The following is a 27,242-nucleotide window of genomic DNA, read 5'->3' on the forward strand; positions in this document are numbered from 1 at the left end:
TTTAAACAAAATATTACCTATTAAAATTGTTAATTGTTCAGTCCCAAACTATAGATATGCTTCACAGCGTTATACATTTCTCGCCTTTTGTTGGTTTAGATACTAATGCTTTCTGCGAGATCTTTATTATAAGAGATCTTGCTGTAGCGTTATCATCTTGTATTTATCAATCTTTGTGCGATTCTGAAAGTTTTGTGGTAAATAATACGACACAAAATGGGTACCAGAGTCCTGGCATTGAAAATATTGCCAAACTTAATTCATCGTTTGAGTGTTCTCATTTAATTGGAAATACAAATATTTACAACAGAAAGCGTTTTTACTCGATGGATGAACCAACTACTGTTTGTACAACACCTTCCAGATGGCCTGGAGTAGCAAATTTGAGAGCTTTGCTGGCTAGAGAAAAAGACGAAGATATTCCTAAACTGAATGTTTTGTTACTAGAAAGTTTCATCGCTACATACGTGTCTCTTGCTACTTATGCACTGGTAACCTGCGATAGTCGCATACTCTATCGATTAATAGTTCACAATTTTAACGTAGAAACTTGGTCAACAATTTTTGGCGGAGGTATGAAAAAATTGCTTAGAAAAGCCACCTGTGAAAATCAGCCTACTGCATTTAACAACACGTCGTCAGAAGATCAGAACGACGAAAGCAGTGTATGGAACACGGTAACATCGTCTATAACCAAACAACGAGTTAAATTGAACATGAAAATACTTGGCAACTTTGCTGGAAACAATACTTCTTCAAATATGAAAGAAGATAAACCTACTTATCGTGAGCAATTTGTCCCCCCGGAAATGTCTATGCTGTCTTATTTCTTGGCAAAACCTAAACCAAACGGTAGGTACATAAAATATTTGATTAAACAATTACAAGTACAGCATAATTCAAGAATTATGGTACAACTTTAATCTCTTATGTCTTGTAAATTAATATGAAATTTCATTGAATCATGGTAGGAAAGAAAACAAATTTGTTATTGGCGAAAGATTTTTGGAATTTTTATTAGAAGGTGAGCCTATAACGTGCATCGCCACAACATTTTATGTTTCATAATAACAATTGTGTTTGAATGAACCAAATATAGACCTATTCGATGTTGTTTCCAATGTTTCCGACCATTTAATGCAAAACGGCGTTATAAGAATTTTAACTGGGGGGAAAGAATCATAACTTTTTATATGTGTTTTTGTCGAATATATTCGACATTTAAAATTACTCTCTTTCTTTGCGATTTTTCGGTTATCCTATGTACCGTTACAATAGATGTTTTTATTTTTGCTGAAAGACAGACAAAACTATCCGAGGGTTAAAATAAAAATTGTTTTTTTCTAAACTCTGTGCCTTTATATGATTTTTAATACAAAATTTAATTTTTATTCCGACAACAATTTTTTGACACTGAAAGGGTTAACGTAAATCCGGACAAGACGGAGATTTATCCTCAATAGAAAGACAAAAGTAGGACAGTTTAAAGAAACCATATTTCAAAACAAAGTAAAAGTCATATTAAATAAAGTAAAATATCTGGGAGTCATCCTAGACAGAAAAAGTCCACGAATGCTGGCCCTTCTGCAGAAGAGCCGTAGGTTCTAAATGGGACTTCAATCCAAAGATGATACTCTGAATGTATATGAGAGTTGTTAGACCAAATCGAATATACGCGTCGGTAGTCTTTTGAACTGCAATGGACAAAAATTTTAATGTAAAATCGTTGCAGAACGTCCAGAGAACATCATGGTACGTTGAAACATTTCCTGTGCCACTACCCTGTGCCATTACACTTGTCGCGAAATAACGTATCTAAGGGGGTGTGAATGGAAAAAAATGACAGAATTCCGAGAAGATTAGGGAAACCAAGTATAAAGATGGCTTCTTCTAGGTTATGTGTGCAATCACCATTAACAGCCTTATCACTCGGAGACATTTGACAGCAGCGAAGTAGTTCTACGTGGTGAGAAATCAGATAGTTTTTGGATTCCTGCTTCCAAGTTACGCTGACCATCTGCTGCCGGCTTTCTCGCAGTAGCTTTTCTGGATTTGCCAATGAAATATCCAATAGGAGTTTGTACACATCTTTCAATCGGTAAATTGACTGCGAACCTCCTTGAGCAAGCTCATTAGCTACTTCATTCCCATCTATGTCGCTATGTTCTGGAACCCAACGTTCTGTCGTATATCACTCAGAGCAACTTTACAGTCAAGAACCCCTTTTGAATTTATAGTACACTATTTAAGTGCCGCCTGACCACCGACTATATAGTCGTCGGTCCTGTATTACCTGCCTTAAGTGTTTTGACTATTTCAGCCGATTTCGTGATTGCTAGGATTTCTGCCTGAAAATGCTACAAAGATAGTTAAGTTATTATCTATATATATAAAGAGCTTAGTGTTAAGTGAGTGAGTGACTGACAGATCATCGCCCAGACGAAACGGCTGAAGCTAGAACCTTGAAATTTTTAGTGAGGGTTGATGTTGGTGTGTAGGCGTGAGATAAGGCTGGGTTTTTGGAAATTCGAACTAGAAGGGTACGAAATGTACTAAAATGTACCAAATATGGTACCCCTTTGTATTAGGCGAACGCGAAGAGCTAGAATTCTGAAATTTGGAATGTGGGTCACTGATGGAAAGTTAGAAATAGGTACAAAAGGGCTAAAAATTACAAAATGTAGTTCTAATTGTATATATATTGAACATATATAGCTAGAATCTGGAAATTTTATATGGAATACAGATTGGGAAGTGGTGTTGATGTACGGAAATGCTTTTAGAAATTCGTGCTTATGTGTATAAAAAGTACAAAATGGTACTAACTTTGGTACTATTTGCATTTAGTTGAGTGTATAGAGATGGAATCCGGAAAATCGGAATCAGGACTACTATTGGATAACAAGATTGAAGTAGCTTTAAAAAATCTTTAAAAAAATATGTGTACGAAAAGTACTAAATAGTACTAAATTTGGTGCAAGTTGGATTTAGGTGAACAGATAACCATGGTACCAAATAGTTTGCAAATTGTTTTTGCGTGAACGGATAGAGCTGAGATGCTGAAATTTTGAATTAGTAATACAGTTAGAGTGCAGGATTGAGATAAGTCGGTAGTTTAGAAGATTTGTCATTCTGTGTACTAAATGGTACTAAATTTGGTACAATTTGGATTAGGGTTAACGGATAGAGATGGAAAACTTAAGATTTGAAAAAAATTATAGAATTAATGGTACTAAATATTGTACAATTCGTTGTCTGTGAGCGGGAATCCTAAAATTTGAAATTAAAATTAAGGTTGGATTGTAGGAAGGGAAGTGTACTAAATGGTACTAAGTTTAGTACAATTTGAGGGAAAGGATAGAGATGGAGAACAATAAAATTACTGTTATGGGACAGGATTGAGGCATTGTTGGAAATTCGAACTCATAAGTACGAACAGTACTAAATGGTACTAAATATGGTAAAATTGAGATCTATGAGAACGGGTAGGGCTGGCATCCTAGAAATTATGATTAATATTACTGTTGCAGTGTGGAATTGAGGCAGTTTTAGTAATTCTTACTTACGTCTACGAAAAGTAATAAATGGTACTAAATTTGGTACAACTTGGATTTTGGTGAACGGATAGAGCTGGAATCTTTAAATGCTGATTTAAGGTTATTATTGGAGTGCATGACTGAAGTAGTTTTGTAAATTCATACTTATGGGTACGAAAAGTACTAAAATTGGTCAATTTTACTTTGGTACAATTTGGATTTGTGTGAACTTATTTGAGCTGAGATCCTGAAAGTTGGAAAATCGTACTTACGTGTACGAAAAGTAATAAATGGTACTAAATTAGGTACATTTTGAATGTTGGTGAACGGATAGGGGTGGAATCCTTAAATAGTTAGTTTTGGTAATTCATACTTATGGGTAAATTTGGTACAATTCGGACTTTGGTGGAATTAAGATAACTGTTAGAGTGTAGGATTGATGTAGTTTTCGAAATTCTTACTTATGAATATGAAAAGTACTAAATGTGGTACAATTTGGTTGAATGGATGGGACTGGAATTTTTATATTCGGAATTTAGATTTTTCGGAATATAGATAAGTGTTGGAAATTCGAATTTATGTGTACGAATTGTACTAAATGCGCTAAATTTGGAACAATTTGGATAACGGAGAGACCTGGAAACCTTAAAATTTGGGATAATGATTACTGTTGGAATGTAGATATAGGGATAGTTTTTACAATTTATATTTATGTAAAGTAAGCGGTACTTAATTTTGTACAATTTGATTTGAATTTTTTTTTGTTTTTTTTATTATCGGAAATTTGGAAATTCGTACTTATGGGTACGAAAGGTACTAAATTTTGGTACAAGTTGGATATAGGTGTACATATAAAGCTGGAATCATGAAATGAGATTTAAAATGACTGTTGGATCGTAGGATTTAATATTTATGGGTACAAAACGATACTAAATTTAGCACAATTTGGATTTTGGGTGAAAATTTGCGATATTTATTGCTGTTTAAGCGTAGAATTGAGATATATCGATACAGTTCTGCAAAATTGTACTTTTGTGTTAGACAAGAGGAACTAAATGTAGAACCTGTGGTTTTTGCTAAAATATTAGGTTGGGGAAAAATAAATCCATTATTTTTATATGCACTATAGACTTTATTTAACATGCTTCTGAATGTCCGATTTGGTCCTGCTATGCACCGTTTTGTTGTATGATTTGTTGCCATTTTAAAGGTAACTTCATAATGCATCTCTCATAGAAGCCCAAAATTTGGTACAATTTGGACTTTGGTGAACGGGTAGAACTCGAATTCTGAAAGTTGCAACTTAGGTTACTGTGGGAGTGTAGGAAAAGTACAGAATGGTACCAAATCTGGAATTCTTAAATTTGGATTTGCGATTACTATTTGAAAGCAGGTTTGAAATATTGAGATAGGTTTGGAATATGGTATCAAATATGGTATAATTTGGTCTTTAATGAACAGACAGAGCAGAAATTCTTAAATTTGCAATTACGATTACTATTTAAAAGCAGAATTGATTTACATTTGGCAATTTGTACTTATGAGTACCAAAAGAACTAAATTTGATGTAGTTTTAGAAATTCTTACTTATGGGTATAAAAAGTACTAAATGGTACTAAATTTGAAACGATTTGGATTTGAATGATTCCTGAGATTTAGAATTCAGATTACTGTTGAAGTGTAGTATTGAGCTATGGAGACAACTGTGGAAACTCGAATTTATGTGTACGAATAGTAAATAGAAAATTTGCGTAACGGAGAGAGCTGGAAACCTACAATGTGGAATGCCAGTGCTGCTAAAGTATTTAATTGGAATTCTGATCTATTTTTAATCTATGTATTGGAAATAAGAAAGAGATTTCGGAAAATAGTGCAGTGTATGAAGAGTACTTAATTGTAATAAACTTGATATTAGATGTAGGAAAAGAGGTGGAATTCAGAACTATAGTACAACAAATTATACACTATTCACGATTTCCATATATATATGTATATATTTGGTATTCCCTTTCCGCATACGAAGTAGCGGGCACTTTGCTAGTGTGTTATATACAGCTATTTCCTTGCAGTAAACACCTGAACCAGTGCCTTCTTCAATCTTTGATGCATATATCGACAGACCAGCCAGAGGTAAGGAGTAATATTTCTTTAATGCCATCGAGGTCATTATGGAAGGGAACATTTTCACTAATGTGAGTGTTTCTATCTAAAAAACCACAATCTGTAATTGTTCAGAGCCGATTGACGCAGACGGAAGTTTGGGATTGTACGTTTTTAGTGAAGAGTACAATTTCTGTCTTCTTGAGGTTTACCTCAAGACCATTGGCCTGTCCAAATTGGACAGAGTTGATAAGGCACCCTGCACTAGATCGGAACTAGTCGATTATGTAGTCCTCTTAGTCCGATGACTACGAGAACTACATAATCGGTATAGGCTACAACCTTTGTTTTAAAATGGTCGAATTTCAATCTCATCTCATTTATCACCAGAAGACATAGTAGAGGAGATAGAAATTTCCCCTGTGGTGTTCCATGTTGTCAGATTTGCTCACAGTTATATAATAACAATTATTTTGCGGCCTTAAGAAAAAATAAACTTTAATTATTTGTAAAAGTATTTTCTGTGAAAAAGCACTGGAGAGGTTTAATTTAAAATCTTTTCAGGAGTTACATTTTTCTGTCAAAAATTAAACTCATTTAAAGAGTTCTATTTTTCCTTAAAAAATAAGAATCATTTGAAGACTTTTATTTTTTCACAATTTGAGATCACCCGTTGTAAGATATAGGGATAGTAATATAGGGGATGGATATGCCAAATAGTGGGCCTACACCGATTTTTATATATATATATATAATTATTGGAGAGTTTGAATACGTATTAACTTTACTTTACAATTGGCAGTATCTTTATTGTTTTGGGATATGGCTAAACGTACATCGTTCTTCAAGATTGTCATACAATTAGAAACTTAGCCTAATTATTGAATTACACACAGGTTTTATTATTTTTATTATGAAGTACCAAAGAGAGCAGAACAGTGGTTCCATCTTTGGACTTGATCTAGGTTTGAGAAAATATTAAAATTTCCAAAGTTAGGGTCAAATCGTACATTCAATTTACTTCATATTTGATTAACAAATATGAAAAAAAATTTTACAGTGCGTGGTGGCACCATCTTCAGAGATGGGACCCGTATATATGTTGTGCAAAGTTTCGATTAAAGTGGCTATTCCGTTCGCTTCATAGGAGATGTACGAGATAATAGAGTGGGCCTATATGTCCCATCTTTAAACATTATACAGTCTTGGTTATAATATAATGTTGTAAAAGTTTAGTTCATCTAGTATAATTCATTCGCGTATAATCCATATAAGCACCACCCCAAAACGTTGACAAATTTTTGGTATAGAGATAATCCAAAATACCGAATTACGGTCAAACTCTCCACAATACTGATATTTTTGAAGTTACCTTTGTATGTCCAAAACATGTCCAATATCCTCAAAATACCGAAAAACAAAATATTTATCATTTTTGGGACGAAAAATTACTACTCTATGGAAAACCATGCCATATTGTTGCAAATTCGTTTGAAAAAGTGTCGAAAATCGAGGTAATATTATATTTGGAGGTGTTACAAACGGATATAATAAACACGGACCTTATAATGGAGAGTATAAACAACTTTTTAAGTTTAGCATTATTTTTTGGCATTTCAATAAATTTTTTAGCATTACTTTAATTCTCGATTTAGCTGCAACCTTTATTTTGATCTGGGGTTGGAAACTCCATTGCAATAAATCTCAGTACTCTTATGTTTTGGAACATATATCATAAAAACTGGCGTCGAATTAGTATTTATAGAATGGTTACAATATGGTCTGCAAATTAGTATTTATAGTATGGTTACAATATGGCCTTTTCAATTTTGGTCGATGAAGGCCCACTAATTTGCTATGTACTATATATAAACAATATATTGTGTATACAGTTGTAAAAGAACTTCCAAAAATGATTCGTAGCACAGTAAACTATGGATAAATGCAATACATTTTCCCAGCCTTTTGTGTACTTATGCGGTTTTTGCATTTACACAAACCTCGGATAAGTGAATAACTATATATGTTAAATACACAAAACATATTATTAAATGTAAATAAAAAAATTTAAAATGCTAAATGAAAATTTTGCGGCTACATCCAAAAATATCCCGTGTTCAGCAAATCAACGAGAACAACAGTGTTGTTGGTATGATTAAATGTTAACCAAAAGACGCAATAAAAAGGCACGAACAAACAAGAAGAGTTGGTGCGATATTGGAATTATTGGTAGGTTCTAGAAAAATAAGAAAAAGGGCACGATGAATATTAGTAATGTTGTTAGGGTTTTTCTCACTAGTGTCTGGCGAGTTGATCAATAAAGCAAGGTTGAACAATGTAACCTTTATTGAGATATAACAAATAAGCACTACACAATCGATCACTGGCAAACAAATTATGCCAAGAATATGCGACAATTAGTGGACTGTATATTAAGGAAAGCACGCGTTAAGGCAATTGTAGGGCGACCAGTACGTGAGGTAGATAGAATATTTATATTTGGTTTTTGTAAATCGAAAAGTAAAAAAGAACAACACCTTTTCAAATTTTCTTTGTAAAGTCAGTGAGTTTCGAAAGAAACAAAACTTTACCTTAATGTGTGTGATCAACGCGGTGAGCAAAGTAGCGTAAGCAAAGTTGAGATCCACATCGACGACCGCAGCACTGGAATCCGAACTTAGCGAATGTGACTACTAGGAAAGAGCGGAAACTCTATCCTACAATCTGAACCATTGACTCAAATGAGTGACCAATTAATGAGAATAATTGGTATGCAACACATCGAACATATATGGACAATATTGCCAATTTGTTAATATAGCTGAAGCCGAGGTTTACCCCTTTATATCTCCGGAATTATTAAAGTACATAAAAAAATTAATAGTTTTGAATGAATTTATCTGTCGTTGCACGTTACGTGGATTCTGTGGACGAATTTCTAAACATTAATTTTGGGATTGTTGAACTCGCGAATCTGAGTTATTTGATAAACATTTTGTGTATGTAGTATGTACGGCTTCAGAGTAATACTCATCCGAAGGAGGAAATTTTGTGCGATGAAATTCCCAAAAAAAAAAAAAAAACTATTTTTCCGCCATTTGATTTCTATGGTCAGTAAGCTTTTTTACGTTACGGATAAAATAAAATATTTTTCGTGAAAATCCATCTACTATAATGGCGGGAACTGCCTGCCAAAAACACGAAATTTGACCAAAACTGGTTTGTAAATTTATCGCGGATATAATTGCATTTTCTGTGTACGATTTCCATTTCAATAAATGGACTGATATGGATTTTGAATTTTTGCGAAAACAGAACCTTAAGAACTTCAGCCGATAGAAAGATGAACCCAATTTATATGAAAAATAGTGTAAGCCTGGGTCACCACGGTTCTTAATGGACCGCATTGAAATAGGTATAGATTGATGTATATTTTTAGGGAGCACAGGTTTTACGAGTTTTTGGTTACTTCAATGCAATATGTGGTACATTTTAGCTGCCAAATGAAATATACGTGGATTGGAAGATAAACTTCAGAACTTCCTGGAAACCATTTTTAGGTGGATACATGCCATTAATATAATGAAAACAATCACGTATTCTCCTATATTATTATTTTTCTGATATTTCTCGAAAATGTGCAACTTTTTCGGGACTATTATTCCTATTCATTTTTTACCAAGGAAGACCTGTATCAACGTTTTTGGTCAATATAATAAACGGCGTAATTCTTATGGCCAAAATTAAAACCTCCAAAACTTTTGCGCGTATCAACCAAACATTTTATGGCGAACGGAGTCAGGACATTTTTCTCTATATGTGTACTAAAAATCATTGATGTAGTACGAAAACAAAAAAGCCAATTTTTTGGAAATAGTACATTGCTGTAAACAAGTAGCTGTTTGCATATATTTGCCATCATACTCAAATGTATGCAAATTTAATTTGCATATTGAGTCATGCGTAAATAAAGCCAAATCTTTACTAGGATTCATAAAACGATGGTCTAAAGAGTTTGACGTTGTTGAATTTTCCCTTTATATTTAATTTTTATTTTCGTAAACGTAAACAAATTTGACAACAATCAATTTATTTTCTACAGCATTGCCATACTGAAATTGCTTAATTCAGTATAAATTCAGTTTGATTTTGTGCATTAACAACACATAAAAATGAGGATAATGTACAAGTTAATTTGAATTAAGGCTGTTAATGCAAATTAAGGCTGTCGTCTGTCTAGGCTATTAGAGGTTTGCCTTGGAGTACAGTTGAAGCACTCCCCCCTTATGAAAATCGTTTAAAACTTATTAATCTTCCAACACTAGAACGAAGACGTTTAATGCTAAGATCTATATGTTTAATAAAACTTTTACGCGGTCAAATTGATAACTATGTGAAATATATAACAACCTGTATAATCGCATCACTTTATCTGATCCAATACATGTAATAAAAAATTATATTCTACGTTTAGAACTGTAGAGTGCAAGCAGTTGCCAGATGTTTGTGTTTGTCCTTATTGTTGTGTTGAATTAATATTAAATTGTATAACCGGCAGATGTTTACTGTAGCCGGGGTTTCCCAACATTAATAACCCTCCATAATCCGTATTATGGGGTGTACGTTCTCCCTACTTTATGGGGAGGAGGCCCCCCTCGGCGTAGGAACGATCGAAGAAAAAAAAAGAAGATAGAACTGCGGAAAAAAACAAAACTGGAAAAAACTCGAATTTTTTACGTACTTGAATTTATTTGATGATCATTTTGAATGCATTTTTAAGTGAGTTATTTATACTATTTTGTGGCTTTCCTTTTCATTACAAAGCTTCGATCATTAAACTTGGCTCGAAAGAGTAGAAAAACTCTCATAAACAATCGAATTTTTACTACAAATCAGAAAATGTTACTCGTAACACGCAAGTACGTTGTCTTGATTAAAAATTGTATTGTATTGATTAAAAATAAAAAATGAAATATGAACAAATGTTGTTCGTTATACAAGAAATATACAAGTTCAAAGTGCATTGCTTTATCTCCCTTTTGCATAGTAATAACTATTAATTAAAATATGAACATAATTTACAGTATAGATCATAATATATCTAAGTGCCTAACATAAATATATATTTCCATAGATAATTGTCTTGTGTGAGCTGCTACTGTGCATTAATAATGAAGGCAATGCCCAACTGATAATTCACTCAGCAAGGGAGCACATATCTATAATGATAAGTGCATAAGATACCCTAAGATTTCTATGGCTTGCAAAATAATGTCTTGTTGTAAAATTCATTCAAGCGCTTTTTGCTTGGTGTGGGACTTGTTGCATTAAAAACCCCTCTATGTTTCGAAGTAATTTTCTCAGGTTTTATAAATGCACGTGTCCCAATTCGAGATATTCTAGAATGGGTTTGTCATAAACTTCTTTGAGTTCAGGTTTTTCAAAATTTTACTTTCACTCCTATAAAATTTTGCAAGTGCAATATTTTTTGAATTTCCAAGTTCTTAATATTTTAACAAGGGGTGGGTAACAATGTATCAGTCATCTTGATTTCTGAAAGTATAAGTGGACTAATATCCATTCCAATTAGAAGATCTACTGGTTGACTTATATAAAATTTGCGGTGTGCTATCTCCATATTTTTAGCATCTTAAAGTTGAGTTTTATCCATGTTATAAGGTGGTAAATTAGGGGGTAATCATCTTAATACAGGTGCCCACACTTCCAATATAAAGTTGGGTTCTAATCTTAAACGTAATGATTGTTTTTATTCCCTGGATTTTTAGAATTCGGGTTAATATTTGTTTGAAAACTGTTGATATATTTCACCCTTTTGTTTGCATCAGTTTTTTCTAAAAAAGCTTAAAAATCCACAAAGTTGTCAAAAAACTTGAATTGTGTTTTTATATAACAAATTGTTTTTCAAAAATGTTAAAATTTAGAAGAAGATATCCAAAAATTGCAATGGGTATTTTACAATCCAAAATATGATATCAAAGTTTTCAATAATGTGTGAAATCGCTTAAAATTCCGCTTGCAGGATGATTTTAATTTATAACAAAGACAAAATGTTTTAGATATTAAACTTTATGTTCAAATATTTGTTGTTATTAACAAATATGCCGACATTATAAACATAGTAATCAGTTTGGGTTTGGATCCAAAATGTTTGTGAGGTCAAGGATATGACGGCGCGTCTAACATGTCAGTGCAGACCATTATTAAATCAAAATTCGTTTCTAGGTTCATTGTTTTTTTCACATTTTCACATTTTAGCTTCATAGATTCGAAAAATTCGAACTATATTTTCTACAATTTCGGACATTTTCTCATTCTTTAGAATGCTACTGCTAGTTTAAGTAGATTGTTTCGAGAAGCAAATATATCTTTCAAACGACTACATTCATATTGTGAAACACGATTACTTGAGCAGTATGATTGCGCCCATATATTTAACGAATCTATAGACGAGATGTTAAAATTTTTGGAAGACATATGAAAATATGAAAAAATAGTTAGAACATCGAGAATTATGCGATTGTAGTATGTGGTGGACATATATTTCCAAATATTGTTACAAATTTACAAATCAATCTGCCTTCATACGATAGTTTTATCGAAAATTACGATAATAAGCATTCGATAAGGTATGCGCATAGGCGAATTTCAACAACAAACATCGGTTGTTGTATTTTGATGTCAAAAATATTTTGCCAAAACAAACAGATGAATAAGATTTTTTTATACTAATTCTTGTTGAAAATTTTAATAAAAGTATTGCCAAACAAGCTTGTCAAAATTCGGAGATTTTTATTCGTAATTAATTTTTTTTTAATTTTTTGGTTCTGTATTGCAACGAAATTTTTGGCATTTATTTGCACCAACAACCGATGCGGTTAGGTTAGGGATGTACGGTTGTTAGTAAAAACCGTCCACTCGGAGACTATGTCCATCGTTATTAAATATACCTTGGATATGTTCAAAATTATGAGTATTTATGTATTTCAAGTTGTTTTGTTTAATTTTATGTATGTTTCGTATCACTTCAGAATTTGCCGTCTTTAAGTGTAGTATTAAATGTTTTTACTTTAAAAATTTAGATTCGATTTGTGTTAATTGTTACTATCACTCTGGGGGATGTTGTTGCACAGTACCGATTTTATTCAGTATTTTTTTTTTTGCCGAAAATTTCGATCTTCCTATGATATTTAATCTACCCTGATGAAAAAAATGTATGCGAAATAACCTGACATTATCCTTTAGTTTAAGTATTTTTCGTCGAAATTGTTTTCATTACCAACATTATAAATAGGAATATATTTCTTTACTTTTTCCTTCCTTAAACGAAATATCGAAAATTTTATGGTTTTTTTTTATCATAAAAAATCACATTTGGAGACCTATTTGTAACAATTTAAAGCCTTTCATTAACATCCATTAACGGATAAATTCAATAATTTCTGTAAAAATCAGTCTAAAATGACTTAAATGTAAAAACAAATGCATTTCTTTTTCCGTTGATTATTTAAATTTTGTATCCCTACACCAGAGCTCCGAAATGCTCGCTCGAATTCGAGTAAAGAGTGAAACTCGCTCGAATTCGAGCGGGAGTACTCCTGCGAGTAGAAAAAGTAAATAGAGTATACTCTATTTTTCTCTGCCACTCAAATAAGAGCGCAAGTGCTTCGCTCGTTTTCGAGTGGGAGTGAAATACGCTCGAAATCGAGCAGATTACACTCTTGCCGAGTACTCTTTTATTTTTATTTATTTTTTTTGTTTGTGACACCGTTGTTTTACTTGATGTTGTTTGTGTGCATTGTATTTTCGTTTTGTGATGTTTGGTTTGCAGTACTGCTGGGAAAGCATGCACCAACAAGCTCGTTCTCTGCGTTCTCTTTATGTAAGTTATTTTCATATAAGAATTTTTTTTGAACCTCACATGTGTAAACATTTTCAATAAACAAAATAATCAATGTCCTTTTATGTTTTTTGAACATGATTTATCTCCCCACAACACACAAAAGATCAACATCAAAAAATTTTGCTACTACACACACACAAAAAACCAAACAACCAAATTTATTTGTCCAATCGATTTCACTCTTGACTCGCACTCTTTTTCTTCAACAAGGAGTACTCGCGAGCACTCCCAAACAAAATAAAAGAGTGGAGAGTATACTCCCTAAAAAACTCGTACTCTTTACATACTCCCACTCGGGAGTATTTTTCACTCGCGAGTAAAATCGAGGAAATCGGAGCTCTGCCCTACACAGATGAATTAACGAATATTATATGTTAAATAAAAACTACATGCAAATATTCTCAATGTTTCATATTTATTTTCTTGTTTTGTATTTAGCGCTTTCAGACGCTTTAAAATACTCCATGTTTATTTTCAAAGTGTTGAGTTTAACTTCGTTTACTCCGCTTTTAATACGCAATCTTACAAAATCATATTTATTGACATGTTTTCTTTTCAAAAACATAAAAAAATTTTATTTTCCAAAGTTGAGAAATTGACTTTTGCCTAACATCTGCACAAATTACCTATAGTGGGTCGTTATGCCGACAATTTCAAAAAAAAAAAAAAAAAGAAAACTGTAGTCCACATTACCCGAAGTATTCGCAAAAACAACGAGCTTTAGAATACATACACAGTCGACGCTCGGTATAACCAAAACATATATAAACTTGATATTATTATATTTTTGGTTAGAAATCCATTAAAATCTGAAATACCAATTTTGTTGTTACAACAACCTTTCCCGTGAAGTTTATCATTTTCGATAAGAAGCGAATGTAGCCGACGATGCTGTCACAGAATTCACGTGACTTTTTCTTTACTTAGGCGATAAAAATGCTTGCAGGGATTTAACATAAAAAGAAAACAGAACCAAATTAAAGAAAAAGGGCGCGTTCACTAAGATGTAGTAATTGAAAAGTCGCTCTCATTTTTAATTTGAGCAACACTGTTTTATAATCCGAAACGACACGCGCGACATTTAACCCAACGAGATATAAATTGGAAGCAAATGAATTCTCACCGTGAGTAGCTGTGAGAAATAGCGTATTATAATCGTACTACACACCTACTTTAAACGTTAATATCTTTTGGATATAAATGGGATGTTTTAAAATCAGTTATTAGTAGTAATTCACCAATATCATATGATAAAACTATCCTATTTTACAGATTTCGATGATTACGACACCGACGATCCTTATGAATCCGAGAATGAAGGCGACGATGATGATGTCATTGGAACTAGCGGTGTTAACAAGGACAAGGAAAATAAGGAACATTTAGATCCGATGTCATACTCTTGGTGCATCTTAAGGGTTGCAATAATGAAAGTATTCATCAAGAAAGTGCAAGACTTTGTTAATATTTCAGGAATTGAACTCCAAGGTAATATTAACTATATTCCGGTTTCTTAAGGTAGATACTTATTATCTATTCCAATTAGACTTACCAGTATTAAGTCCATTGTCCCACGAAGTTTTAAGGACTTTAAGTAGGTGGCAAGAAATAGCTCTTGAAATTTTACTTTCGAAAGGTCCACCTGGAGAGGATTATATTCCTGGTAATTATTTGCTACTATATTTCTTTTAATATGAATCATTATTATAACATTTTCGTTTGTAGGCTGTTTTTCAAACAGTGGAGTACCTGGACTTTCAATACACAAATATAGGTCGCTCTTAAGCAAAGACAATACACCATTTTCTCCAAGTTCTGCCGCTGGTCCAGTTCGTAGATTATGGAACTTCCTTGTACGTCAAGACGAAGCCCAGGATGTATTTATTAAAGTTATATTTGGAAAGAAAGTTGAAAACAATTATAACAATTCCCTTCAAACTCAAGAATCGGCAGATAATGGTAAAATAATGTAATTATTTCATGGAATAATAATAGCATACCCCATTTTATAGGAAGTTCGTCAGGCAGAGACACTAACGAGCCAATTCGCATCATACATAAGGACCACGAGGCAATTCTAGCATTTTGTTTAAATAACAGTTCATCCAGTATGATTGCTGTTGCAAATCCTAGAGAAGTCCAGGAATTCAATATTTCACTTTTGTTAGAATCGCCTAATTGGTATGAAGATGAGTGCGATTATGATTTGTTAAATATTTCAAAAGACAATGAATCTGGATCGAATACTGGATTTTTAATGATTCAAAGTTCAGATCAGTAAGTATAATTATTCAAAAACAAATATAAATTTTCCAGCACAAACAGTGTTGCCAGTTTAGGAGATTTCTCCCCAAATTTCTGATTTTTGTCACGATTATCAAAGAAAAAGAGAAGCATCTTAAGTATTGTCAAAAAGGACACAAAACCAACCCGTTTCTAACTGACTTTAGAAACGGGTTGGGTTTTCTTGTTTTGCATTACAATGGATATTACGAACTTCTACTATAACGAACTAATTTGCTTGCTCCCTACTTGTTCGCTGTAACCGTACTCGACTGTATTTTACAAAAAATATGTTACAATGCAGTTGAATAACTAAACTTTAGATTCTATTTCAAAATTGCAAAAGAAAATGCCTGAGGGCATGAAAAAAAAAGATTATTTATCACAGGGTGATAATGAGTCAAGGCCATTTAAAGGACTTGCAAGGCTGTTACCAAAATATATGTATAAAGAAAATCAACAGCTAAGTGCTTGTTACCCCTTCTGTCCAGAGGCTTCACCTTATTGCCCACACAAGTCAACTTTGGATACTTCGCACTGATGAAAAATAAAAAATTGGCATATGAAAATAATGTTGAAGAGTTTACTACAATCGTATTCGCCTATATTAATCATTATATTCGTTTTCTCTCTTTTGTACATATACATCATTTAAAAAGTAAAACATAGGGAATTTTACCATGAAACTCTTCATTCATTGAAACTCTTCTTGCTGCCAAAATTTTTCGTCGGGCTTCTATTACGTAGATTTTTTGCAGTGTTTTTATTATCTTCCACATTTGTCTTTCCAATTAATACTGAATTTGCTTAAATTTCTCATCATCTTCTAGTTTAAATTCCCTCTTTACATTACTAGCATAATTATAATTAATAACATAATTAAGACAGAATACGTGTGATTTGTTTTTACGAAAAAGTAAAGAGCATCGCTATTTTAAGTGGCCATACCTGTTGTGTCAATCGTTATTGATTGAAAAAAAAAGATTTATTTATTTATTCTAATCTTAACATGTATAACGAAACATTTAGGCCAATAAATGTAATACATTATGCAAAACAGTTTGATTTAACTACTCAAACAAAGGGACATTTCATAACATGTCCAAATAAAAAAACTTATTCTAATATGCAAATTTAAGTTAACAAAATAAATTAACAAACATAAAATATGAGATCAATCAAAAAAAAATCATTATTTAAAGAAACGTACATATTCTAACATCCATCAATAAGTGCAATAGGAAATGTCAAAGCTCAATACAGGTGGCGAACAATTTTTTTATAGAACGTTGCGGGAGCAACACAAAAAATTTTTAAGTTCACTAGGTAAAGTGTTATATAACCGTGCCACACGAACAATAAATGATGGTTATCAAAACAAAGCTTGTTATCAAGCTTTAGATAACAGATCTCACAAACAACACGGTTATATCATGTTGATTCTTAATGCTAGCACCGGACTTGTTGAATGTTCTTACAAAATGTTGCTCGTTGTTTTTCTCTTTTCCGCACACATTACATTTGCCTTTTGTTTTTAGTTTCTTATTTTTATTTGTGGTATGTTTATTGACCGTTACTTCTGCTTCCCTCTTATGTCCCTCCCGTTCATTCAGAAGTTTTTGTTTTAGAAACATGCTCAATCGTTTCTGTCTCTTCTTCGTCCTCACATAGACGGCAATAATCCACAACATTAACTTCCTATTTGGAAATAATATGGATTTAGAGGTTCTACATGAGGTTTCCTCCCGTCATCTGCGTCCCGCTTTCTCTAAGAAGATATTTGGATTCTACCAATGTGATAGCTGAGACTTGGTTTAACAGTAGCGTCAACTGTTGGTCGACTGCGAGCCAGTAAGAGCAAGCTCGTTAGCCCGGGAACCCAACAAAGTCTAACAAAAAGACGTATATCTAGCAAAACGTCTCTGCTTTCTCGAACTGCTCTAGAATTTATAGTTCGCGACTTTATAGCCTGTAGGGCCGCTTGACCAACGACATATGTAGTCACTGGTCCAAGATCATTGCGACATAATTCTTTGACTAATTCTGTACAGTTTATGTTCAATTTGTATGAGTTCTTAATAGAGAGTTTATCGCAAAAGACCCCGGCGCCTGTGCCTTCCTCCATCTTAGATCCGCCTGTATAAATTGAAATACCGTCTGGAGGAGGTAACCCACTCGCTCAGGATTCCCTGCTTGAGATATGTATTTCAAAATCCTCAAACTGTGGCAGGGGGAATGTAACCACTAAAATTACGCTCATTTATGGAGATATCACGATTTGGCATCTTGGTTATGACATTTGCATGTCCAAGGTGTAAGTTTCGCCACGTTCCTGATTCATTGAGTCTCATTGCACTTCTAGTTGCTTGAAATCTCACATGTAAATCAAGGGGCATTAGATTTATGATCGCATTTAAAGCAACTTGAGGAGTGCGCTATACACTATCTATCTGGGACAAAAGCGTCACCATAAAAAACAACCATAGGTAAGGCGTTGCCACGACAATCAACTCAGCGGCAGTTGTACCAAACGAAAGTGAGAAAATCATGTCTTTTAATCCGCTGGGAAACGTAAGGTCTGTAAGATGCAGTGTTTGCGGTAATTGGTGCCACATGAGAAGATGTACCACCCTGCCTTTAAATAGGAATTGGAATTCCGGCTTTGCCGATTGCTGCATTAATAAACCAGCAATATCTTCTAGAATCCAGTAGAGTCCACAAGGCCACCCACAGCTGCAGTCCAAAGGGGAGTGATCCAAATACCTCATTCCTAATCATGCAATTTAATTGCAATGGTCTTAGGAATAAGGTAATTGATATTACAAACTTCATGTATGAAAACAACATTCATCATACAGCGAGATGTCAGATATATTCTTTGGCTAGATATAAGTATAATACTGAAAATAGGAAGTGTTATTCAGAATATCTAGTAAAAATGAAAAAGTAGATTACAAACTAATCCGAAAGATTTTTTTTAAATTCGTTAATACTAAACGTAAAGTTCGGTCATTTCCCAGCTATATTAAACTTGGTAGTATGGAATCATCTAATAATTCTCTGATATTGCAAATATGTTTGCCAAATTTTTCTAGAAAAAATATTTAAGCTTTCCGTTTAATTTTAATTATAACTACCATATGGATAAGATAAACCATTTTTCACATTTTTTACTTTCGGAGGATGAAGTATTTAATGGCCTGGAATCACTAAAAACCTCTAATTCTGCTGGCCCAGATGGTCCAATCATCTATACTAAAGTCCTGTGCATATGAATTGTACTTACCACTAACTAGATTTATTTAACTATTCCTTATCTCATGGGTATTTTCCTCTTCACTGGAGATCTAGCTATATAATCACACAAACCTGGTAGTCGATGCACTATTGAAAATTATAGAGGCATCGCCAAATTGAGTGCGATTCCAAAGTTATTTGAACTTTTGGTTTCTCGAAGAATTTCAAACTTCGTATCATCTATACGATGCTATATCTCATTTTCAACATGGCTTTTTAAGAGAGAGGTCTACATTGACTAACCTAATGGAGCTTATGTATCACGCTCACATAAACTGCGGATTTATCAATAAACTGCAGACTGATATAATTTATACAGATTTCAATAAAGCGTTCGATACTGTTGTTCACAGTTTATCTTTTTTAACTGGATTTCCTCTTATTTACAAGATCGTACTCAAAAAGAACATTTCAATCCACTTCTCTCAGATGACATCAGTGTTTTATCTGGTGTTCCTTAGGGTAACCATTTGGGCCAGCAACGTACACAGGATTTCATTTCGGGGGGGGCCCGGTAGTACAAAACGAAAAAATTCACTGTTGCAAACAAAAATTTACTGTGAAAAAAATTCATTTCGCGTACGTCCCTGATTTGGGCCCATTAGTCTTTGTCCTTTATTTAAATGATCTTTCATCTGTAATCCGGTTTTCTAATATTTTAATGTTTGCAGATGATGTGAAAATTTTTGTAGTCTAAATACACTTAACTCCTCATTAAACTTGCAACATGACCTACACTCGTTCGTAAACTGGAGTAGTGCTAATGGTATGTCGCTAAACCTTAAGAAGTGCAAAAAATTAACTCTTTCTAGGACCAGGACCATATCTATTGATTACTTTCTCTCATAAACTTGACTCTGTATACTCGTTTACAGATTTTGGTATCATTTTAGATAACATTTTGCGTTTTCATTTACATATTGAATCATGTGTTAATAAAACTAAATCGTATATAACTAAACGTCCATTCTTTAGCCTTGTTCGACCCACATTGAAATACGGATGTCTACATTGGAGCCCATTTTATAAAAATTATTCTAATAAAATAGAATCGGTTCAAACCCAGTTTCTTTTATTTTCTCTTAGGGGACTACCTTGGAAATAACTTGACGCACTTCCACCGTACGTTAACCGTCTGAAACTGATTGATCTTCCAACTCTTGAAAGAAGGCGATTAGTGCGTAGAGCAATATTTATAATAAAATTGTTACGTGGACAAATTGACTCAAACTTTGTTATACTCTGACTTCCCCCCTGGGAGAAGGATTCCTTAAGTCCTATGCCGCCATCCGTAGTGCCAGAAAGGGTGTGAAGATTTTCCGTGAAAAAGCGGCAAAATGCTTCATTCCTGCGGGCAGGATTCCTCTAATGAGACCAAACTATCCATCCAGGGCATCCATAAATGCTTTAGTCATTGAGCACAGGCTCTCTAAATGGTTAGAACACCTTAACCACTGCAATATATAAAAAAAAAACACTGCAATATAAAAAGAAAAGAAATGAAAATATCTTTGCTATTTCTTTCAATAACATCGAACCTTCTGATGCCAAAAAAATGTGCATTGCAGTTCTGCCGCTAATTCAATCGAGCAATTATCTGGAGATCCAAGAATCTTAAAATATAATTGCAACCAATATCAATTATCAGCAATTATCTCAATATCCAAGCCATCCAAATCCCTTGGTTCAGACGGCATATTCATGTTCATATTAAAGTAGCTTGGATCAATAGGGATGGGTTATAAAATGTACGGGCATGTTCTGGCTTTCACTTCAATGGTAGAAGTGTATCGAACGCACGTCTAGCTGTTCTGTAACACACTTTACACCTGTTTGAAGTGAATTCTTTACACTTACATTTTCATAGTGGGAGTCGTTTGTATTCATGTTTTTCTATATAAAAGAATATATATTTATTTTTGAAATAAAATGCATTTACATAAAATCGGTCGAAAATTATGGGAGCTATATCGAAATCTGGACCGATTTTCACGAAACATAGCACGCATCATTCTAGACTTGATTTAGTACGCTATGCCAAACTTCGTGCACATCAAATGAATCATGGGAGTCGTCTTACCTACAATAGATAGTTGTAATTGTCACACCTTCTACCAACCAATCCGAAATTAGGTAGGGGCTACCCTTGAATGTTGACCATAAGAATAGTTGTTGCACTATTCAAACCCAAAACACCAAATTGGAACTAATTTGGTTAAACGTGAAGGTGATTTATCAATTTTTAACTAAACGCATCATGCTAGACTTGATTTAGTACGCTATGCCAAACTTCGTGCACATCAAATGAATCATGGGAGTCGTCTTACCTATAATAGATAGTTGCAATTGTCACATCTTCTACCAACCAATCCAAAATTAGGTGGGGCTACCCTTGAATGTTGACCATAATTGATCATAAGAATAGTTGTTGCACTATTCGAACCCAAAACACCAAATTGGAACTAATTTGGTTGAACGTGAAGGTGAGTTATGAATTTTGAACTAATTACATTCCTTGTAACAGATCCCTGAAGATGATTCTCGATGACAATCGAAATTTTGGAAAAACAAAAAAAAAAAATTATAAACAGACATTTTTTCATTGACCTTCAGCCAAATAACCCTTAAAAATTATAAAAAATTTACCATGTCAACTATACAGCAGCATTTTTGATTTTTTTTTTTAATTTTACCTTCATTTTTGACACCAATTCCATATGTTTAATTGACCGTTAATTCATGTTAATGTCTTGACACATGTCAATGTTATATAACCTTTTTCAAAGTTATATTCATGGTCCAAATATCAGGTCATCCAAAAGGCGAATTTGTAAAAAATGCAACACTGAACCTACATTTAGTGTCAAAAAAAAAAATGATCTGAAGCATAGTCCAAATAACAGGTCATCCAAAAGGCGAATTTGTAAAAAATGTAACACTGAACCTACATTTAGTGTCAAAAAAAATTGTTCTGCAGCGAAGATAAATATTTCGCCTTGACAAAATGTGTGTGCTGTAAATTCGGGTACTGTCAATTATTTTACAATGAAAGAAACATTTAAAACATTAAAACATAAAGGCTAACAAACCGTGTACATATACAGAAAGGAAGAAATTAATGTTACATTTGTTACATTTTAAACTATTACATTACATTATAAACCATTATCAAAAATTATAATATTTTTATGTAAAGATTTTTTTAAATTTTATGAAAAATAATATCTGAAAGTTGATTTGTGGATCACTATGTGGAAAGCGAAAGATAATCGCATATAATCCACTTGATGCGATTGTGGTATGTGACAAAAATCTATTTCCAAATATAAATACATTTTCCAGAAATCTGCTTGTCAGATTTACAAATAGTTTGTCCAAACATAGGACAAATTATTGGTCTGTTCTAGTACTTTTTTAATAGTAAATCTAGTAAAAGGGTAACATTTCAAAATCGCTCTCAGAGTACAAAATAATTTGAAAAGTTCGGGAACGAAAATCTAGTAAATATGCCAATACTTCAAAATCAACATAACAGCCAATCAGAAGTAGGCATTCCTTTTTACCATTTTTACTCTCGAGTAAAAAGTTTTCAAAGAGAACGCCATTTTGTTTTGTGCTCTCTTAAATTTAGTTCAATGTTTTACCAGTTTTTAGGGTTCAGGAACGGGTTCCTAGTAAAAAGTTGCAAAACTTGTAAAATTAATAGATTCTTTTATGTTCTGGAACGGAACTCATGTAGTTCTATAAAAAATACTCGGAGTTACAACACATTATAATCCAACTCATTATAATAAATCCAAATTAAATCCTAAATTTTCCCCTATTTCTTCTATAGATTCGTTGTACACAATCATGGTGCTCAACCCATCGTGTTTCATAATATGAATGTAGTCGTTTGAAAGATTTACTTACTTTTCAAAATATTCTACATAATGTAGCAGACCCTTTTGAATTTCCTAAAGAATGTGTAAATGTCCAATATTGTAGAAAATATACTTCGAATTATTCGAATCTTTGAAGCTGCATTTAAACATAATTTTAAAAGTGTGAAAAGAACAATTAATGTATACCGCAGACCTCTTATTTTTTTTCCAAACCCAAACTGATTACTGTGTTTATTATGACGGTCGAAAATTAATTTTTTGTTTATCCTTCTAATTCCACGTAGCAAAGGAAACATTCCTTTACTTCTTTAGATACCTTGTCAAAAAGCGGATGAGACTGTATATGTATAGCTTCATCCGCTAAAACCGATAAAAGTACAGCAGTTTTCTCTTCTTTAACAATAGACTTCTGCTTGTATTCATCATTTAGTTACATTAACTTGTTCTGTATTCTGGGACTCTGGTATGTTGAATTTGTGGGTGTAATCCCCAATTTTCTAAGTTTACGTCTAACGACAGTATTCAGTGGGCTTTACTTCCCCTCAAAGCGATGTCTTCCCTTTTACGCAATAAAATTATCTCAATGGCCACTTTAAGTTTATAATTTTGTTCTTTCAATATATCTGAAGCTTGTCTGTCCGTAACATGTTCTAAACGTTTTGAAACATCTTTCATGCTCGATAAAACGTCCTGAGTTCTTATCATCGTATATTCCATTTTTTCGTGGGTGGTTTTGTAATTTTTTCGTGGGCGGATTATTATAACTGTTATCATGATTTGTTATCCTATGAATAAATTTTGATATCAAATCACAAACGTATAACCCAACGGGAGTAATTTTTGACTCACCATAATCTGCTCTGTTAGAAAAACATTGGAAAATGATTTTAAATATTTACCAATACACTGCCTCAAAATTTTCAAAAGTAACACCTATGTATTTTAAGGAATTTCCTTAAAATACTTAGGTGTTACACCGATGACCACAGCATCAGCTGAAAGAAGTTTTTCTACCCTACGTCGAGTAAGAACGTATCTGAGAAATCAAATTTAAAGCCCACGCTGTTCATTCATTAGCATAGACATTATACTATACATAAATTTGAAGTGAGTACTGATGACAGAATAATTATATATATATAGAAGACTTAATTTGTAATACAGATTATATGAATTGAAAGTAATGAATTTATATATTTTTGTGCATTCAATGAATATAAAATATTATCTTTGGTTTAAATACATATTCACGATTACTATTGTGTTTCCATAGAAATATTATTTGTACTTTGTGTACAAATGATCTGTATTAAAACAAAACTTTGTTTTAAGAAATAATTATCTACTCATATTATATTTAAGGAAGGAACAATTTTACTTTTTTATTTTCGGACCAGCGGACCTCAACCCCCTCGAAATAAAATCCTGTGTACGTCCCTGTATCCCAAACAGAGATGGTCCGTCAGAAACAGTGACCTAAATGGCATATATTTCCGACAAATGTAAAGTCATTGGGGTTTTGACAAAAGTGTTTTTTTCATTAGTCAATATGAAAAAAACATAAGCTTTACTGAAGTTAATTTTTTTTATCAGGAAGAGTAAAGAATAGTCAGAAATATGTAGAAGCATAATATACATATTCATGAAAATAACTGTTAACGATGAAAATGATGAAATAAATGACGTTTATTACATCTTATATTATTTTGGCAGTCGAACCATAACTGATTCCAAAGAGTAGACCACCAATTATATAGTATTAAACTTAATTATCATCCAAAATATAAAATTACAGCCAAACATTGAAGAGTATTACTGAAGTTAATTTTTTTTTATCAGGAAGAGTAAAGAATAGTCAGAAATATGTAGAAGCATAATATACATATTCATGAAAATAACTTTTAACGATAAAAATGATGAAATAAATGACGTTTATTACATCTTATATTATTTTGGCAGTCGAACCATAACTGATTCCAAAGAGTAGACCACCAATGATATAGTATTAAACTTAATTATCATCCAAAATATAAAATTACAGCCAAGCATTGAAGAGTATTCGTATTAGGGGCTACCCGGAAACTTGGTTCTACTCTAGAAGATATAGCCGATTTATTATGCTGACACATCAAGTGAGGACAAGAGTGATTCTCAAACTTTAAACGCAATTTCAACTAAATTTCAATTCTATTTTATTCAACTTTTATTTCAAAGCCTTCAGGCCCTGTTGTATTCGTGGGAACGATGGTTGAGTCAAAAATGCTGCACGCTTGCTTATTTTAAGAATTACTTTATTTAACAAAAGCTTAAGACATACTAATACAAAATGGTGTCAATCTATACACATGAAGATGGTAAAAAGAGAATGATGAAATTACAATGTATGAGTGGATGTATGTTATGCAGATGACATGAAAGAATAATAACAATGACATATGAAAGTGTAATAATGATATGGTTGCCATCTCTATATAAATAGTTACAACAGTTCTCCCTCACTTAAACGGAACATATTTTAATGTCGAATATAATCGCCAAAATACTGGGGGGGTCTACGTTGCCTTGCAGATGTTCGACGACTTGGGGTGTCTGCAACTTCAGACTCTTCATTGGAGTTTGACAGCTCTTCGGTATGTTGTCCGTTTCTTGAGGGCGATGCGGAAGATGATGTTGTAGGATCTGTGCAGTCCAAATCTGGAGGAACTTCGCTTCCATCTGGTGGTACGTATGAGCTTATTACTGGTTGCTGGAAAAATGGTATACCCATTTGTTGAGTGTTGTTTGAAGGCGAATCGGAAGGTGAATTTTCCGCAGTCTTTGGAATCGGCGTATTAGATAAACGGAGCTGGTTTATGTGGCGTTTGAAGACAAATCCATTGTCAAGCTTGATTATATAATGAAGATTACCTAGCTTCTTAGCTACCACACCGAATTTCCAAATCGATTTGTTGGCTGTGTAGTATCGCGCTTGCACTCGGTCTCCCTCTCTTAATTTTCTTGCCGATGTTATTGTAGATTTGGTTGATGTTAATTTCAGTGGTTTTAGTGCATCTAATTGAATCTTTATCTGCCTTCCTAAATACATTTCTGAAGGGGTTTTTCCATTTCGGAGAGGCGTGGCCCGATATCTAAATAAAATCTCTCGAATTTTCGTCGACATTGTCGCGGGGTCATTTGACATCGATGTTAAACGTTGTTTTAATGTCTGGATGTTTCTCTCGGCTAGGCCATTTGTCGCAGGATGGCCTGGCGCAATTAATTTTTGGAAAATTCCGCGATGCCTACAAAATTTTGTGAATTCTTCACTTTTGAAAATTGTAGCGTTGTCAGAAACGACTACATCTGGAAAACCATTCCTTGAAAACATATTTCCAATATTTGAATTGTTGATGATGATGTTGGTGCAGAAGAAGATACTCCGACCTCAGCCCATTTTGATTTGGCATCTACTACTACCAAAAAGAAATACCCTTGATACGGTCCTGCGTAATCAATGTGAATACGCTGCCAATTGGTTTCAGGTTCTTCCCAGGGGTGTAGTATCACTTTTGGAGGGCTCTTCTTCACTTCTGCACAAGCAGAACATTTCCGTACAAAGTTTTCGATATCTCTATCGATTGATGTCCAATACACATATCGTCTTGCCAATTGTTTCATCTTTGTGATGCCAATATGTGTGTAATGGAGTTCTTCCAAAACAGATTGTTGAAGTGTGGCTGGAACGACTACCCTCGCTCCTCTAAATAAAATGTTGCAATCAATTGTGAATTCGGAGTCAACAATATCCGATTTTTGCAATGTGTTGATGATTTCCGAGAGTTTTTCATCTCTTTTTGTTGCTTCACGAAGAGCGTTGAAGTTTAATTTTATAGAATTGATTTGTTGAATAGTTGATACGCATATAGAATGCACTTCATTATCAAGAAAATTTAAAGTTTGAGTACCTATTTCCAATGGTGCCCTAGATAGGCAATCCGCATTCGCGTTTTCCTCGCTCCTCTTAGTGACGACTTCATAGTTATAACCTGTTAAAAATGTTGCGTACCGCTGAAGTCGCGAAGATGTCATTTGAGGCAATTTCGAATGTTGGTGGAATATTCTTGACAATGGCTGGTTATCCGTGATCAATTTGAATAGTCTGCCGTAGACGTATTCATGGAAGTGTTGTACAGCGTAAACAATAGCTAACGCTTCTCTATCTAATTGAGAGTAATTTTTCTC

At 33.3% G+C, this 27,242-nt stretch overlaps 1 protein-coding gene across 1 annotated transcript in view; it reads left to right on the forward strand.

Annotated features, from left to right (window-relative positions):
* The window catches only part of LOC133331018 (dmX-like protein 2), a 190,910-nt gene that overhangs the window by 103,471 nt on the left and 60,197 nt on the right, over positions 1-27,242 (forward strand). Inside the window, exons 10-14 of the mRNA XM_061539419.1 lie at positions 42-852; positions 14,830-15,045; positions 15,104-15,220; positions 15,283-15,516; positions 15,588-15,834. Of these exons, the coding sequence (XP_061395403.1) occupies positions 42-852; positions 14,830-15,045; positions 15,104-15,220; positions 15,283-15,516; positions 15,588-15,834 (1,625 nt within the window). The remainder of the gene's footprint in view (positions 1-41; positions 853-14,829; positions 15,046-15,103; positions 15,221-15,282; positions 15,517-15,587; positions 15,835-27,242) is intronic.

Source organism: Musca vetustissima, unplaced genomic scaffold (genome assembly GCF_032173495.1).
Source record: "Musca vetustissima isolate MV318-11 ecotype Yass unplaced genomic scaffold, APGP_CSIRO_Mvet_v1 utg2887, whole genome shotgun sequence".
NCBI lineage: Eukaryota > Metazoa > Arthropoda > Insecta > Diptera > Muscidae > Musca > Musca vetustissima.